The sequence below is a fragment of the Motacilla alba genome, chromosome 4 (genome assembly GCF_015832195.1).
Source record: "Motacilla alba alba isolate MOTALB_02 chromosome 4, Motacilla_alba_V1.0_pri, whole genome shotgun sequence".
Classification (NCBI taxonomy): domain Eukaryota; kingdom Metazoa; phylum Chordata; class Aves; order Passeriformes; family Motacillidae; genus Motacilla; species Motacilla alba.
This window is the reverse complement of record NC_052019.1, coordinates 651,084-668,927: the sequence shown is the minus strand read 5'-3', so window position 1 is coordinate 668,927 and position 17,844 is coordinate 651,084. Positions and strand designations below refer to the sequence as shown.

Below are 17,844 nucleotides of genomic sequence, written 5' to 3'. Positions count from 1 at the left end.
CTCACTGCCTCAATCCCAATTCCCTCACTGCCCCGATCCCATCTCTGCCCAAATCCCCCAATCCCATCCCTGTCCCAGTCCCATCACTGCCTCAATCCCAATTCCCTCACTGGCCCAATCCCATCTCTGCCCCAGTCCCTCCCTGCCCCAGTCCCATCCCTGCTCCAATCCTCACTGCCCCAATCCCTCACTGCCCCAATCCCATCCCTGCCCCAGTCCCATCCCTGCCCCAGTCCCATCCCTGCCCCAGTCCCATCCCTGCCCCAGTCCCATCCCTGCCCCAGTCCCTCTCTGCCCCAGTGCCATCCCTGCCCCAGTCCCATCCCTGCTCCAATCCTCACTGCCCCAATCCCATCCCTGCCCCAGTGCCATCCCTGCCCCAGTGCCATCCCTGCCCCAATCCCATCCCTGCCCCAGTCCCTCTCTGCCCCAGTCCCTCACTGCCCCAATCCCTCACTGCCCCAGTGCCATCCCTGCCCCAGTCCCTCTGTGCCCCAGTCCCATCCCTGCTCCAATCCTCTCTGCCCCAGTCCCAGTGTTCCCGTCACGGGCTGCCCCCCTGACCCCTCTGGGGTTTGCTGTTGTGGAGCAGGGCCCTGGCAGCTGCTGTGCCACAAACACAGTTGGGTCCTTGAGTTTGGGGGTTGAGTTTTGGGTCCTTGGAGCTGCGTTCCTCCTCGGCTCTGCTCGCTCTGTGCTGCCCTTGCTGCTCTCCTTGCTCACGCTTGCTCGTGTGTCAGAATTCATTTTGCCATCCAGCTCTGGACTGCTGGGTCTGGGCTGCTCTGAGCCCTCTGCAGCTCCTCCTGCTGTCCCGCTGCTCAGGAACAGCTCTTTGCACCTCGTTTTTAGAGCTACATCTCATTTCCTCTCTCCAAGCTTCCAAAAAAGCATTTTAATCATATTTGGTATTGTAAATTCGGTTATTCCATCTGGCTAATTATCATCTCACTACCTAGAGTTCTAAAGTCATTTTAAAAAAGTTAATTGGAAGTATTAAATTCAAAATTAATTAGCAAGTTGCCTTGTGGTTGGCTGCCCTGGTCAGGTGATGCAGTGTGGGTGGAGAAGCCTCGGGCTGGAGCTGATGGAATGAAAGTGTAGTTTTTTGTGTGCAATGATCATTTTTCTGATGTGATTGTGCTCCTCTTCGTGTGGCTTGTCTGAGTGGTTGGAAACTAATGAGCCTAAATGAAATAAATGGCATTTCTGGGTTAGGAAGTCACTCCCTTGACCACAAACAGCTCTTTCCCTTTAAAAACAAAAGCTTGTTTAGCATACTGGGAGTATTGTTTTGCACCCCTCAGACACGTCTGTAGTTATTTACACTTCTCAGACACTAGCAGGGTTTAAAAAAGGAGAAAACCCCCCAAACATACAATTATATCTAAACCCCACAGATAATTCCATGCATATTAGAGTTGTTTTATTGTCGTGGTATGAACAATTTCCATTTGTTTATGTAAGCAATGAACTGGAGAAAAGCACTAAGTACCCCAAAGAGCAAAGAAATGCAGGATAGAAAGTAAAATTGCTGCAGCAATCATCGCTGTCTGCTGGGTTTGAGGGTTACTTGAACTTGAATCCCTCAGGAAAACAACGGCACACAGCCTTGGCTGGAACCAGTCTATGGAAAAACAGAGCAGGGGAGGACCTGTGGGACCAAATCCCTGTGGGATCCAGTCCCTGTGGGATCCAGTCCCTGTGGGATCGAATCCCTGTGGGATCCTGGAGATCCAATCCCTGTGGGATCCTAGGGTTGCAAAGGGAAGGGTGTTGGGATCAAATCCCTCTGGGATCCTGGGGATCCAGTCCCTGTGGGATCCTGTGGGATCATATCCCTGTGGGATCCAGTCCCTGTGGGATCGAATCCCTGTGGGATCCTGGAGATCCAATCCCTGTGGGATCTTAGGGTTGCAAAGGGAAGGGTGTTGGGATCAAATCCCTCTGGGATCCTGGGGATCCAGTCCCTGTGGGATCCTGTGGGATCATATCCCTGTGGGATCCAGTCCCTGTGGGATCCTGGGGATCCAATCCCTCTGGGATCGTGGGGTTGCAGAGGGACAGGTGCTGGGATCCAATCCCTGTGGAACCTGGGATTGCAGAGGGAAGGGTGCTGGGATCAGTTCCCTATGGGATCCTGGGGTTGTAAAGGGAAAGGTGCTGGGATCAGTTCCCTGTGGGATCCTGGGGATCCAGTCCCTGGGGGATCCTGTGGGATCCAATCCCCTTGGGATCCTGGGGTTGCAGAGGGAAAGGTGCTGGGATCAGTTCCCTGTGGGATCCTGGGGTTGCAGAGGGAAAGGTGCTGGGATCAGTTCCCTGTGGGATCCTGGGGTTGCAGAGGGAAGGGTGCTGGGATCAGTTCCCTCTGGGATCCTGGGGTTGCAGAGGGAAAGGTGCTGGGATCAGTTCCCTGTGGGATCCTGGGGTTGCAGAGGGAAGGGTGCTGGGATCAGTTCCCTCTGGGATCCTGGGGTTGCAGAGGGAAAGGTGCTGGGATCAGTTCCCTGTGGGATCCTGGGGTTGCAGAGGGAAAGGTGCTGGGATCAGTTCCCTGTGGGATCCTGGGGATCCAGTCCCTGTGGGATCCTGTGGGATCCAATCTCCTTGGGATCCTGGGGTTGCAGAGGGAAAGGTGCTGGGATCAGTTCCCTCTGGGATCCTGGGGTTGCAGAGGGAAGGGTGCTGGGATCAGTTCCCTGTGGGATCCTGGGGTTGCAGAGGGAAGGGTGCTGGGATCAGCTCCCTGTGGGATCCCCCCTGGCAGTCAGCAGGGAGGTGCTGGCTGGGCTGGGCAGGGTGGGCAAGGCACAGAGGCAGATTTAGGGTAACTTTGGGATGGCAGTGCCAGGCTGAGTGCCCGGAGACCTGGGTTTGGGATGGGCTGAGAAAGCTGAGTGTAGTCCTGGAGGGGGGAGGCTGCAGGGGTCTGGGGTGGGATCCGCTCCCCTTCCCTGCAGCTGGAGTCTCTGGGGATGGGGGGCTGGGGTCCTTGGGGGTCTTTGGGGATGGGGGGCTGGGCTCTCTGGGGATGGGGGGCTGGGATTTGGGGATGTGGGGCTGGGATCACTGGGGATGGGGGGCTGGGGTCCTTGGGGATCTTTGAGGATGTGGGGCTGGGATTACTGGGGATGTGGGGCTGGGATCTTTGGGTATCTTTAGGACTGTGAGGTTGGGATCTTTGGGAATCTTTGGGGACGTGAAGCTGGGATCTTTGGGACTGTGGGGCTGGTATCTTTGGGATTGTGCAGCTGGGATATTTGGGGATGTGAGGTTGGGATTTTTGGGGATCTTTGGGACTGTGGGGCAGGGATCTTTGTGACTGGTGAGGCTTGCTGCCAGCTCTCAGTGCCCTGTTGGTGTTTTCTCTCTCCCAGATGTCCAGGAGAGCAGATTCTCCCCCTGCCTGCCCCTGCTGCTGAGCCCAGCCCTGGCTGAGACGTTCCTGCAGGGATCCCAGATGGATTTCCTCCCCCTGAGGTGGGATGGGGCTGCTCCTTTCCCCTGGGCTCAGAAATGGGGCTTTGGGGTTTGTGGGGAGGAGGCACCTCTGGGTTTGCCTTCAGGAGAGTTTGAGCAAGGGAAAAGCAGGAGCAGGCTCCTCTGAGCTTGTCATGCTGAGGTACCCAGGGAAAATGGGAAAATGAGGAACTCCACCCTCTTCAACATCTCTGGAGCCTTCTAAGACTCTGGAATGAACTTCATGAAATTTTGGGGACAAAGGCCAGATTTCTTTATTTACAGGAGTAAAACATACATGGACAGTGTTGTGTTTACAAATGCTGGAGCCATATGTGTAATTTACAGTACAAATTTGGGGTTAAAATGCATAAAGGCAGAGCTGTTTCAGTAAAAGGCCTTGTCACCTTCATTCCGAGCTGCTCTGCTTGCATGGAATAATATTTATGAGGTGTTGATAGTATGTTTAAGATAGAGGAACTATTAATTAAGCAATCCCCAATATGAGTGTTAGAACTTTATAGGAATTTGTTGCTTATCTGAGACCTGTCTGCTTTTATATCCTTTAAAAAATAATTGATATCATGAACTGAAGTAGGTGATTTATATTAAAGAATCACAGGCAAGCTGAGATATGTGTAAGTACTTGCTGCATATTTTACCTAGCTAATTTTATTTATTTATGTAACTAATAAGAGCCTGTCAGTAAAAAAGGTTTCAGTCCTAAACAGGTGGAACAATATTGCCATACTAAGTAGAAATTGACATTATTGTTATATTATTTTTGAGCCTTTGTTTTATAGGCGATTTTTGATACTTCTTTGCATTCCTTTGGGTTTTGCCCCTTTAGGGGATGCATTCTTGGGTATTTGTGTGAATATTGCTAACCCCCAGTTGCCACTGAAGTTCTTTTGCCTCTGATTTAAACCAGAGATGTTGGAGTTAAAGAAATGATCAGAAATTCCCTTTTCTTGCAGAGGAATCCCGGATGTTTCTGGAGCATCCCTGGAGCGTTCCGAGCCTCCCCAGGTCCATGGCAGCGCATCCCTGCGGAGCCCAGCCCTTCCCAGTCCATGCCAGCCCTCCCAGCCCGTGGCACAGGCGGATCCTGGAGCTGCTCCCCGGCCTGGGGAGCCCCCGGGCAGCCAGGGGGACAGTGGGGACAGTGGCCCTGAGCAGGAGGCACCAGCCCCCCGGGGCAGGGGGGATCCTGCACAGCCAGCTCCAGAGGAGGGGCTGGCAGAGGGGCTGCAGCAGCCCTGGAGCACAGCAGGGAGGGATGGACGCTGCTCTGGTCACTCCTCCCAGGACAGTGATGGCCCAGCTGCTGGCTCTGAGCTGCCACAGGGGAACAAGGAGTCCCCAGGGCAGGAGGAATCCTCCTCCTCCTCCTCAGGAAACTCCTCCTACACAACCGCACTGACCAAATTCTCCGAGAAAAGTGAAAGGGGCGTGCAGCAGGAAAAGGGGAAAGGGGCTGGGAGTGGAGCAGGAGCCCTGGAGAAGCTGGAGAAGGGAAGGAAGGTGCCTGAGCACGGCTTGTCCGATAACTTCTCTGATGGCCTGAGGAAAGGCCGTGCCAAAGACTCCGCTGCTCAGGATGCTCTTTGTGCAGCAGCTTCTGAGGCGGGCACAGGAACGCTGCAGGAGCCTGGGGTGCAGCCCAGGGGCTCCCAGGGGCTCACGGCTGCTCCTGAGGAGCTGCAGGGAGCTCTCCTGGAGCAGCAGCAGGAGCAGCCAGCGGCGAGGCTGGGCACAGAGGGGCTGGTCCCTGCTGGCACACCCAGGCAGCCCCAGGACACTGCCCCGTGCCCTGGACATTCCCCAGAGCCTGCGGGGAGCAGGGATGAGCTGACTGACTGCTCCATAGAGAGGGGACACAAAGCCACAGAGATCTCCCCTTCCTTCAGCCTGGCCGGTGAGGGCTCCTTCTCCCTGCACCTGGCTCATCCCAACTTCCAGTCCACGCCAGGGGTGTTCCTCCAGAGGACTGGGAAGGCAGAAGGACCTGGTGGAGCCCTGGTGATCCCTTCGGACCTTCAGGCCTCTCCTTCGTGTTGCAGTGAAGAAGCCCCAGGGCCATCCCCTGCCCCGGGATGGCCAGGGGAGCAGCCCCCTCCCCAGGGTGCTGTGGAAGAGGCGCGTGGGCGTTTGGAGTCCCTGAAGCTGGAGTGGCCCTGCCCCGGCAGGATGCAGTCCTTGCCCTCGCTGGGCTTCCTGGAGAAGGTGGGAGCCTGGGACGTGGGCCAGCCCCAGCAGGGTCCTGCTGCCAGCAGCTCCCGTGCCCCAGGCGGATCTCCTCCTGCCAGGAAAGCCTGCAGTGCACCTCCCCGGGCTGCAGGCTGTGCTTCAGCAGGGCAGAAAAGCCTTGCAGAGCCCGAGGGCTGTGCTGCTCCTGCCTGCAGGGGCACGGGCTCTCTGGGGAGTGTGCATTTCCCCGCCGCTCAGCTGCTGCTGGGCGCCCCTCTGAGCAGGTCCCGGTCTGACAGCTCCGTGGGCATCTCCAGCAGGAGCAGGGCCCCTCCTGCAGCGAGCCCAGCAGCGAGGGGCACAGAGCACAGCCCTGCTCTGCCAAGCTCTGGCAGCTCCACCCCACCAAAGCTGGTGCCCGGATCTCGTGCCGAGGACGTGCAGAGCACCACCAGGCGAAGCTCAGCCCCAGATGTGTTTGTGTCCAGTGCTGCTCAGCTCCTCCAGAAGGATGGGAGCTCCCCAGCTGAGGAGAAGGGAAATCAGTCCCTCAGCCTCGGTACTCCCAGTGGTGACGACATCGTGGACAGCTTTGGAGCCGTTTCCTTGGAGAGTTTGAATTTCCCTGTTGGTCCTGAGGAGCCTCAGGGGGCCCTGGTGGTGCCCAGGCCCTGCCCCAGTGCAGGAGGGGACAGCCCCGTCCCCCCTGGAGCAGCCCTGGAGACTCCCAAGAAAGAAGAGTTGAATATTGAGGAAAGGATCCCGGTAAGTTTGGTTCTAATCTAAACTCTGGTTCCAGAGTTAGTAATTTTTTTTCAGTTACATGTTTTTTTCCATTTGTTTTTCAGAGTTTCCCATTTGTTTTTCAGAGTTTCCCATTTGTTTTTCAGAGTTTTCCATTTGTTTTTCAGTTTCCCATGTGTTTTTCAGAGTTTCCCATTTGTTTTTCACTCTTCCATTTCCCCCCACTGCTCCTTTAGGAGAGGATCTAATCACTACAAGCCCTGGTTTTACACAGGGTTGTGCTACAGTGGATTTCATCCGTGATACTGGTTCAGCTGATCTCAAATAGAGGTGGAAAAGTAACTTTTAGTAATATTTAACATGGACAAAGACAGGGTTGGATATGGGGAAGGCCTCTTGTCTTTGCCAGGCGTAGGTGAGTGTCAGGGTGTGGGAAATGGATTTGTAGGGAATCCTCCAAGCCTGCCAGGAGGCTCCCACAGTGTGCAAATCCTGAGACAAGCAATGCTGATTTAGAAACGCCAGGGAATGGACAGACCCTGCTGGGAGAGAAAGGGAGCTGGAAACGAGGTCCAAAGGAGGCCTTGCAAATAGGACTGGGTACTCTGAGAAACAGAACTGAAAGGTGCACTGCAGTGGCACCCACGAGGGGTAATTTTGAACTGTTGGCTTTAAGGCATTTACAGCACGGTGTGGCTAAAGCTGATAGGCCAAAAGCACTTACAGTGTGTTGGAATTAGGAAATAGTTAACTTTTGATTGTGATGGTGTGAATTATGACATCTGTATTGTCTCACCCTTCACATGAGACTGAAAATGGGATAAAAGCTTTGAAAACACCTCCCAGTTACCCCAGCTCTGGGTCAGAAAGGGCTTAATCCAGCACCAGGGGAGCAGGAGGAGAGAGAAGGAGAGCTGGTGGCTCTCTCAGAGATCAGGCTGTCCTTGTCCAAACGCGAGGTGCAGGCTCAGGTGCTGAGTGAGGAGAGCTGAACCCCCCGGCTCTGCAGGAGCAGCAAACCCAACACCGCTCCTTGGAAACGAAATTTCTTTTTTTCCTGTGATTTTCTCACTCTGCTTTTTCACTTTGTTCCAGTTTCTGAGGAATTGAATTCAGTTCTGAATTCTCGCTGTGTTCCTCATGGAGGACCTTCAGAGCCTCTTCATCCCTCCTCTCTGTCCTGTGTGGCTGACCCAGGTTTCTCCTGGCTGGAGGCAGGGGAGAGCCCTGTGCAGCCACCTTCAGGGCATCAGTAGCTGGCAGTGGTGGAGCAAATGAGATGCAGATTTATGGTAATGACAAGCCTGTAATTATCTCTGAGTAAGAGGCTGCTCCTCTCACAAGATGACTCCATAATCACCAGGTCTTTGGGAATGTGCTCTGGAGGCTCTTTTCACTCTGTTGTCTCTGCAAACCCGTGGTGAAACAAATATAAATATTGGAGGGAGGGTGTTCGAAATGAAATTCATGAGACAGAGGGATGACTTCTGTTCCTGGCTATAATTACACACTCTCCAGCCTGGTTCTGAGGAATGCTGCTCCCATAAATCCCTGGAAGGTGGAGGAGATCAGGTCACTTCTCTGGCTGTTAATGTGGAAGTTTGTGATAAAATCCTAGGAAATGGAGCTGGCTGTGATGTGTCAGGGAGTTTATTCATTTTCCTGGCTAGTTTAGGACATAGTGTGGGTGAGTTGAAATTAATTTGCCCTACAGGTGATGAAGTCAAGGAAAATTTTGGCTTTTTTCCTGCATATAATGTCTGTGTGTAAACCATCTCTGACAAAAGTGCTCCCAACTATTTGCCTGGAAGCTCTGACCAAACTTGTCCTAAAAAATGAGGAGCTCCCATGCTGCTGCCTTGAGTTCCTGAGCCTGCCAGTGTTTCCTGAGCAGCAGCTGAGTGGGGAGGGAGAAGGCTTTGAACCCAAACCTTGGTGTTTTGAACCCAAAGCTTTGTGTTTTGAACCCAAAGCTTTGTGTTTTGAACCCAAACCTTGGTGTTTTGAACCCAAAGCTTTGTGTTTTGAACCCAAACCTTGGTGTGTTTGTGTTTGTGTGGAGATGGAGTTTGCAGCAGGCCAGGCTGGAGCTCAGCCTGTCCTGAGCAATCCAGTGCCTACTCGTGCAGTGCCCAGCGAGGGCTGGGAGAGCTCAGCATCCGCCTCTCCTGCGCGCTGGCTGTTCCTGATCCATCCTGCCCTGAGCGCTGGCTGTTCCTGATCCATCCTGCCCTGAGCGCTGGCTGTTCCTGATCCATCCTGCCCTGAGCGCTGGCTGTTCCTGATCCATCCTGCCCTGTGCTGGCTGTTCCTGATCCATCCTGCCCTGCGCTGGCTGTTCCTGAGCGCTGGCTGTTCCTGATCCATCCTGCCCTGCGCGCTGGCTGTTCCTGATCCATCCTGCCCTGCGCTGGCTGTTCCTGATCCATCCTGCCCTGAGCGCTGGCTGTTCCTGATCCATCCTGCCCTGAGCGCTGGCTGTTCCTGATCCATCCTGCCCTGCGCTGGCTGTTCCTGATCCATCCTGCCCTGTGCTGGCTGTTCCTGTGCGCTGGCTGTTCCTGATCCATCCTGCCCTGTGCTGGCTGTTCCTGATCCATCCTGCCCTGCGCTGGCTGTTCCTGAGCGCTGGCTGTTCCTGATCCATCCTGCCCTGCGCTGGCTGTTCCTGAGCGCTGGCTGTTCCTGATCCATCCTGCCCTGCGCTGGCTGTTCCTGAGCGCTGGCTGTTCCTGATCCATCCTGCCCTGCGCGCTGGCTGTTCCTGATCCATCCTGCCCTGCGCTGGCTGTTCCTGATCCATCCTGCCCTGCGCTGGCTGTTCCTGATCCATCCTGCCCTGAGCGCTGGCTGTTCCTGATCCATCCTGCCCTGAGCGCTGGCTGTTCCTGAGCGCTGGCTGTTCCTGATCCATGCCTGCCCTGAGCGCTGGCTGTTCCTGATCCATACCTGCCCTGAGCGCTGGCTGTTCCTGAGCGCTGGCTGTTCCTGATCCATCCTGCCCTGAGCGCTGGCTGTTCCTGATCCATCCTGCCCTGAGCGCTGGCTGTTCCTGATCCATGCCTGCCCTGAGCGCTGGCTGTTCCTGATCCATACCTGCCCTGAGCGCTGGCTGTTCCTGCGCGCTGGCTGTTCCTGATCCATCCTGCCCTGAGTGCTGGCTGTTCCTGATCCATCCTGCCCTGTGCTGGCTGTTCCTGATCCATCCTGCCCTGCGCGCTGGCTGTTCCTGATCCATCCTGCCCTGCGCTGGCTGTTCCTGATCCATCCTGCCCTGAGCGCTGGCTGTTCCTGATCCATCCTGCCCTGCGCTGGCTGTTCCTGATCCATCCTGCCCTGCGCGCTGGCTGTTCCTGATCCATCCTGCCCTGAGCGCTGGCTGTTCCTGATCCATCCTGCCCTGCGTGCTGGCTGTTCCTGATCCATCCTGCCCTGCGCTGGCTGTTCCTGAGCGCTGGCTGTTCCTGATCCATCCTGCCCTGCGCTGGCTGTTCCTGAGCGCTGGCTGTTCCTGATCCATCCTGCCCTGTGCTGACTGTTCCTGATCCATCCTGCCCTGAGCGCTGGCTGTTCCTGATCCATGCCTGCCCTGCATGCTGGCTGTTCCTGAGCGCTGGCTGTTCCTGAGCGCTGGCTGTTCCTGATCCATGCCTGCCCTGCATGCTGGCTGTTCCTGAGCGCTGGCTGTTCCTGAGCGCTGGCTGTTCCTGATCCATGCCTGCCCTGCATGCTGGCTGTTCCTGAGCGCTGGCTGTTCCTGAGCGCTGGCTGTTCCTGATCCATCCTGCCCTGCGCTGGCTGTTCCTGAGCGCTGGCTGTTCCTGAGCTCTGGCTGTTCTGTTTCCCCAGGTGTACCTGCGGAACCTGGGCATCGAGCAGTCCCCCGGCACCATCCTGGCCCCGTTCGTGCCCCGCGGGCCCCTCCGGGAGCTGGAGTTCTCCCCCTGGCAGCTCAGGAGCCTGCAGCCCCCCCTGCTCATGGACACGGCCCCCGTGGCCAGGCTGCCCCCCCAGGCTCAGGGTATGGGGGCTCGGGGGGATGGCCGGGTGGAGGGGCATGGGGTCTTTGTGCTTGGGCTAGGTTATTATTAATAACTAATTACTATTGTTAGGTATTATATTATATTATATTACAGTACATTGCATTACATTACATTATATTGCATTACATTATATCACATTATATTGTATCTAATATTATTAATAATATATGTTATATATTTTTATTCTATATAATTGTTATATAGTATAACTATAATTAGTTAATAGCTGACTAATAATTATTGCATTTCTTTATTATTAAGAACTAATTATAATTCTTATCTATTATTGTATAATATTATTAATACGTCGTATTATATTATATTATTATTGTATTATATTATTATAGAACTAATATTAATAATATATATTATACATTATTATATAACTAATTATAATTATAATTAGTTAATTAACTAATAATTATTTCATTCAGTTATTATTAATAGCTAATTATAATTCTTACCTATTATATTATTTTATATGATATTATAATACAACTAATAGTATTAATAGTATATATTATATATTATTATAATATAATACGATATTATATATAATAATATACACAATATACATAATGTATTCATATATATCAACATATAGTATAATAACATATATATTAAATGACTATATAATCATATAGTTATATATTATTATATTATAATTGTCATATATATTACAATTATTTATAATTAGTTGATAACTAACTAATGGTTGTTGGGTTAGTTTATTATTAATAACTAATTTTAATTGTTATCTATTATTATATAATATTATTAATATATATTAAAATATATTATTATTGTATTCTATTATTATAGAACTAATATTACTAATAATATATGTTTAACTAATTATATTTGTTATATATGATAACCAATTATAATTAGTTAATAGCTAAGTAATAATTACTGGGTTAGGTTATTACTTAAACTAATTACTCATGTCTTGTAATATGGACTTTTAAATTTAATTACATAATAGTACTTAAACTTATGAAGAAGAAGGTGAAGAAGAAGGATTAGTTACTGTTTTACAACTTTTATTTTGTTTTATATATGACTAAATGCAATATAATACTATATACTAAATACTGCACAATACTATAATTACTATATATTGCTAAAGCTTTACTATATTTTTTACATTTTATATAAAACTTTGCTATACATTACTAAAACTTTCAATTCTAACTTTTCTCCTTTGTGACATTTCACACCTTTATTTCAGCTGCACCCTGATGAGCCGCCTTTTACCATAAGATTTGGGCAGCTCTCTCTGTAGCCCCAGGCCACATGTAGTGTCTGCTGAGGGTCAGGGCTCCCAGCACAGGAAGGGTTAATCCCTCAGCGCCCAGGGCTCCATCGGGGGGCACAGACCCCTGGGGCTCAGGGTGCTCCTGGCCCTGGGGATCATCCTCACCCCTGCAGAGCTGCCCTGGGGCTCAGGGTGCTCCTGGCCCTGGGGTGTTCTCACCCCTGCAGAGCTGCCCTGGGGCTCAGGGTGCTCCTGGCCCTGGGGATCATCCTCACCCTGCAGAGCTGCCCTGGGGCTCAGGGTGCTCCTGGCACTGGGGTGTTCTCACCCCTGCAGAGCTGCCCTGGGGCTCAGGGTGCTCCTGGCCCTGGGGATCATCCTCACCCCTGCAGAGCTGCCCTGGGGCTCAGGGTGCTCCTGGCACTGGGGTGTGCTCACCCCTGCAGAGCTGCCCTGGGGCTCCTGGCACTGGGGATCATCCTCACCCCACAGAGCTGCCCTGGGGCTCAGGGTGCTCCTGGCCCTGGGGATCATCCTCATCCCTGCAGAGCTGCCCTGGGGCTCAGGGTGCTCCTGGCACTGGGGTGTGCTCACCCCTGCAGAGCTGCCCTGGGGCTCAGGGTGCTCCTGGCACTGGGGTGTTCTCAGCCCTGCAGAGCTGCCCTGGGGCTCAGGGTGCTCCTGGCCCTGGGGATCATCCTCACCCTGCAGAGCCGCCCTGGGGCTCAGGGTGCTCCTGGCACTGGGGTGTTCTCACCCCTGCAGAGCTGCCCTGGGGCTCAGGGTGCTCCTGGCACTGGGGTGTTCTCACCCCTGCAGAGCTGCCCTGGGGCTCAGGGTGCTCCTGGCACTGGGGATCATCCTCAGCCCTGCAGAGCTGCCCTGGGGCTCAGGGTGCTCCTGGCACTGGGGTGTGCTCACCCCTGCAGAGCTGCCCTGGGGCTCAGGGTGCTCCTGGCACTGGGGTGTTCTCACCCCTGCAGAGCTGCCCTGGGGCTCCTGGCACTGGGGATCATCCTCACCCCTGCAGAGCTGCCCTGGGGCTCAGGGTGCTCCTGGCACTGGGGTGTTCTCACCCCTGCAGAGCTGCCCTGGGGCTCAGGCTGCTCCTGGCACTGGGGTGTTCTCACCCCTGCAGAGCTGCTTCCTGCTCAGCAGCGTGGCTGCGGGGCAGCTGCCAGGCCCTGCAGGGCCTTTATTCCTTTATTTCTCTTTTTCCATGCATCCTTCAGAAGGAAATGGTTTGTATCTTGAGACTGAAGGACTGGCACCACACTTTTTCTTCTTGGGAGAGGAATAATTCTTGGTTTCTTTTGCATTCTGCCATTTCTTGGTGTGTTCAGTGTGATGAAATGTTGTCAGTGTTTTTATAACTGACCAGACCTGTTGCTAAATCCATCCACCTGTCATCATCATCATCATCATCACCCAAATTAGTGTGCTTTTGTGACACCCAGCCCTGCCAGCGCTCCAGGAGGGTTTGGACACTGCTCCCAGGTGCACAGGCTGGGATTGTGCAGGGCCAGAGGCTGGATGGATGATCTCATCCAACTCTAGATACTCTCTAATTCTCTGATAAGTTTGTATTTTGTCTGGCATTTATCTGAAGTACTCCTGAGGTTCCTTTCAGGAGACAGTTCTCATGGAAATCTTGATTCAGGTCTGATCCTAAGGACAGCACCTGAAATATTTTCCAGCATTTGAGTTCTTCCCTCACTTTGTGTGCCTTCTCACACAAACAGGAAGGGATGTTTGCTGTGTTCTGGAGCCTCCAGATGCTCATTTGTGTCCTGTTCCTTTGCAGGTGCATTGCTGCCAGCCTTTGAGATGTCCCAGGCCAGCTTTGGCTCGGATGTGTCCCCTCTGAGCGTGTCCCTCGCCGTGGGCTCCGAGGCTGGCTCGGAGCAGGACCGGGAGCTGCTGTCCCCCCGGGGGCTCTCTGGGGACACCCCAGGCAGCGAGGGCAGTGTGCCAGGCCCCCAGCTGCAGGGGGCTGCCCCAGAGGGGTCCCCTGGATGTTCTGGGGCAGAGCAGGACCTGCCCAGCTGCTCCTCGGGCAGGGATCCCCAGCCTGGGGGCACAAAGGCTCAGGGTGCCCTTGCTGACCCCGAGTGCAGGAGCTCGGGCAGCAGCCAGCAGGGATGGGCTCTGGGGGCTTTGTCCGGGCTTGGGAGCGACATGGAATTGGACAGGACATCCTTGAGCTCCGGGGTGGGAAGTGAGAGCAGCCAGGGCCAGGAAGGGGAGTCCCTGATGGGACCTGGGGCCCTGCAGGAGCTCCGGGAGCTGCTGGCACAGGCAGAGGGTCTCACTGCCAGCTGGAGCCGTCCTGCTTGCCCCACAGCCTCCTGCAGGGAGCCTGGGCAGTCTCCCCCGCGGCTGGGCGGGGGGGAGGAGGATTCCAAGGATGCCAGGTTAGGCCAGGACTGGATCCCCGAGCAGCAGAAGAGACTGTCGTGGGATGAGGCCGTGACCCCGAGGGGTGTGCGGGGCCAGGCGCTGGGCATGCACCCGCTGGGTTCCGACAGCTGCCAGCTGGCATGGGGACACCCTCTGGCTGTCAGTTCCCAGCGCAGGGAAGGGCTCAGGGGAACGAGGCCAGGGAAATCCACGGGAAGGTCGGAGCCAGAAGGGTGCAGCAGCGTGACCACGGTCAGGAAGCTGGCTGCCCGCGGGGAGCTGGCACTGAGCAGTGCCAGCAGCCGCCCGAGCGCTGGCACAGCCCCGCAGCTGCGCCATCCTCCTGCCCTGGAGCCCCTGGGCAGTGCCCCCGCTGGCCTGGGGGGCTCCCAGGGCTCCTGGTGCCAGGCTGGGAGGGCAGCAGGGACACGGGACAGCGAGGACAGCAGCAGTGGGGACTCCCTGAGTGCCCGCGTCAGGAGCCTCCTGGGGCCGCCTGGGCGCTCCCGGCAGCCGGGCAGCGCCCCGGGGCCCCTGCAGGGCAGCCTGCCCGGGGCCGGGGCTGCCCGCAGCCGGCAGGGCAGCGGCAGCAGCAGCGGAGACTCCCTGGCTGCCCGCGTCCGCAGCCTCCTGGGCACCGCCCGCCCCGGGAGCCCCGCCAGCCGCGCCCTGAGGAGCGCCGAGGAGCAGGAGAGCAAGATCCGAGGTGAGAGCGCTCTCGGGGGCTTGGAATGGCCTGGGACGGGTTTGTGTCAGGGCTTTGGGAGCGACCGAGGAGCAGGAGAGCAAGATCCGAGGTGAGAGCGCTCTCGGGGGCTTGGAATGGCCTGGGACGGGTTTGTGTCAGGGTTTGTGGAGTGACCGAGGAGCAGGAGAGCAAGATCCGAGGTGAGAGCGCTCTCAGGGGGCTTGGAATGGCTTGGGGTGGGTTTGTGTCAGGGTCTGTGGAGTGACTGAGGAGCAGGAGAGCAAGATCCGAGGTGAGGATGCTCTTGGTGGGTTTTGGGGTTTGGCTGTGTCGGGTGGGTTTGTGTCAGGGGTTGTGGCAGTGACGGGCTGAGGCTGCTCCCTGCCTGAAGGGGATTACTGTGCAGTGTACTGGGACCCTTTAACGGGACAGGGTTTCATCTGGGGACACTTCCCAGTCACCTCCTGACTTCCAGCAGGGTCTGGGGCAGTGCCTGGGGCAGCTTGGGGATGTTCCTGGGGAATGTTCAGGCTCTGCCTCTCCCTTTCAGAGGTGACAGCTCCAGGAATTCAGGTGCCACTGGATTCTCTTGGCATTTCCTTGTTTGCCACGGGAAGGGTGTGAGCTCTGAGGGCAGGGGAGGGAGCAGGACACTGTGGGGAGTCTTCTGTGCTGTGATAAAACTGGGTAGAATTGGGCTTTTCCAGTTTGAAAATCACCTTTTCCTGACACCACTGTAAGGAATTATTTTGTCCACACAGCTGCTAAGTCAGGAATGTGGGAAGGAATTGTGTGAGTGAGCTCTGACCTGTGTCTGAGACTGAGGATGGCAGAACCAGGGAAGAGTCTTGGGTCCATGTCCCCTAATAAATGATCCAGGGAGCCGTTTGCCATCGTATTCCTGCTCGCTCCAGGAGCTCTGGAATTTGGTGTGGTCCTTGTTCTCTCAGCTGGGCTAACCAGAAATGCACAGCTTTGACTTGGGGTTAAAAACTGCCCTCAAACATGAAATGGGAAAGGGAACCTCTCCTGGCTTGTGTTTTTGGCAGCCTGGGTGAAGCTGAAACTGGCCAGCCAGTGGCAGGAGCGTGGGGCAGACTGGCGTGAAGAGACCCGGCTCGGGATGGAGGGAGCCAAGGCAGAGCTGCTCCCAGAGACCAGGGCACCTGCGGCAGCCCAGGTACAGCCCAGCCCAGCTGGGGGCGTGCAGGGTTTGTTGTGGTTTTCCCGGGCAGTTTGGGGTGGTTTGGCCGTGGGGGGACACTCAGAGGAGGGTGTCCCAGAGGAGGGTGTGGGGGGACAGCTGCTGGTGCTGTGGAAAGCGCCCGAAGCTCCTGGGCTGGCTGGAGGAATTCCTGGTGCAGAATGTTGGTGGAGGTGCTGATGGTGCCTGGGAGGGTCCTCCTGGTGTGGCAGGAGCTGGGGGAGCAGGGAGCAGAGCAGGGAGCACCCTCAGCTCTGGAGCGTCTGGGGGCACTGCCCCAGAGCTGGGCTGGGGAGGGGAGGGAAAGGGAAAGAAAGGGAAGGGAAGGAAAGGAAAAAGGAAAGGAAAGGAAAAAGGAAAGGAAAGGAAATTTCAAGGAAAGGAAAAAGGGAAGGGAAGGGGCTGCTCCAGGCTCCTGCAGGTGAGGATGCCGGGGAAAGCAGGGAGTGCTGGGCACAGGGTGTTCTCCAGGGAGCTGGGACGCGTCTGTGGCAGTGTGGGGGTGTCTGTGCTGGCTCAGGGCTGGGAGGTTCAGGCTCTGCAGCTCTGTCTGTCTGGGAGAGCGAGCCCTGGAGCTGCCCTGGTTGGTGCAACTCCTTTGGAGTGTCTCTAGTTCATTATAAAATGCCTGCCTGGGCTGGAATTGGTCTGGGCAGGAGCGTGTTATCTTTGTTTTCACTTCAAAGGCCATTTCTGGCACTGCTCCGGTCTCCAGGGTGATTAGGGCAAGGTTTCTAGGGACTGGTGGTTCAGACAAGTGCCCTGAGCTTTAGGAAGAGCTTCCTCTTTATTTTTTCCCTTGATTTTTTCCCCTGTTTTCTCCTGCAGCCTGCCTGCCTCCCAGGAAGAGCAGCAGGGTTTGTTTGTTTTAATTAAAAGCCCTGCATTAGCAGGAGTGACAATCAGTGCTTTAGGAGTACTCTGTGTTCAGCAGTGCTGGGAGGACTCACAGCAGCTCCCAGAACCTGTCAGGCCAAACTTCCCAGGCATTCCCAGACTGGTGGAGCCTCTGGGCAGCTGGGGAAAATAAAGTGACTTTTATTAATAATCAGTATATAAATAAATTATAAATATACTATAATATATTTTAATAACATATAGAGTTTTATATAATATAATATAAATGTAATAAAATATAATAAATATAATATAATATAATATAATATAATATAATATAATATAATATAATATAATATAACATACCATAATATAATTAATATAATATAACATACCATAATATAATTAATATAATATAACATACCATAATATAATTAATATAATATAACATAATATAATATAATTAATATAATATAATATAATATAATTAATATAATATAATTAATATAATATAATATAATAGTATTATAAATAATATTTAATATTTTAGAAATTCACATTTCTTAAAGTTCTTATTTTTTTAAAAAAAACAGAAACAAAACACAAACACAAAACCAGAGGCATCACAGATTTTCCCCCCCCAGGTTTTAGATTTTGTTTGGTCACAGTTTTGCCCCTGGAAGGAACTCTGCAGTGTGGAGCAAGGATTTTACCTTTCTGTCACTCGGTGTCAGCTGGGGATTGTTTTATCCCCATTTAGAGTAAGAAGAAATTCACCATAATTTTGCAAACCAAGCTCCTGAGAAATTGCTTTAGTTCAACCACAGCACCTCGTGCTTTGATCTTGAAAATACTTTTGCACTGCAATGTTTTTAATTTGAGATAAAAAAGGGTTTGGATTTGCAGAGTGAAGGTCACTGGGTTTTTTTTATTGTTCTTAAGATAAATGTACTTTTCCCTCCAAGACAAACACTGTCACTGAAAAATACAGATTGTTCAAAAGTATTGCACTGAAAAA

General features: G+C 53.4%; 1 protein-coding gene across 2 annotated transcripts in view; it reads left to right on the top strand.

Moving 5' to 3' along the window:
* Positions 1 to 17,844, top strand: part of ALMS1 (ALMS1 centrosome and basal body associated protein) — a 50,791-nt gene that overhangs the window by 4,323 nt on the left and 28,624 nt on the right. For both annotated transcript variants that reach the window (XM_038136194.1, XM_038136193.1), the window contains exons 2-6: positions 3,381 to 3,483; positions 4,440 to 6,417; positions 10,246 to 10,417; positions 13,502 to 14,803; positions 15,835 to 15,965. In XM_038136194.1, coding sequence (XP_037992122.1) covers positions 3,381 to 3,483; positions 4,440 to 6,417; positions 10,246 to 10,417; positions 13,502 to 14,803; positions 15,835 to 15,965 — 3,686 coding nt within the window. The remainder of the gene's footprint in view (positions 1 to 3,380; positions 3,484 to 4,439; positions 6,418 to 10,245; positions 10,418 to 13,501; positions 14,804 to 15,834; positions 15,966 to 17,844) is intronic.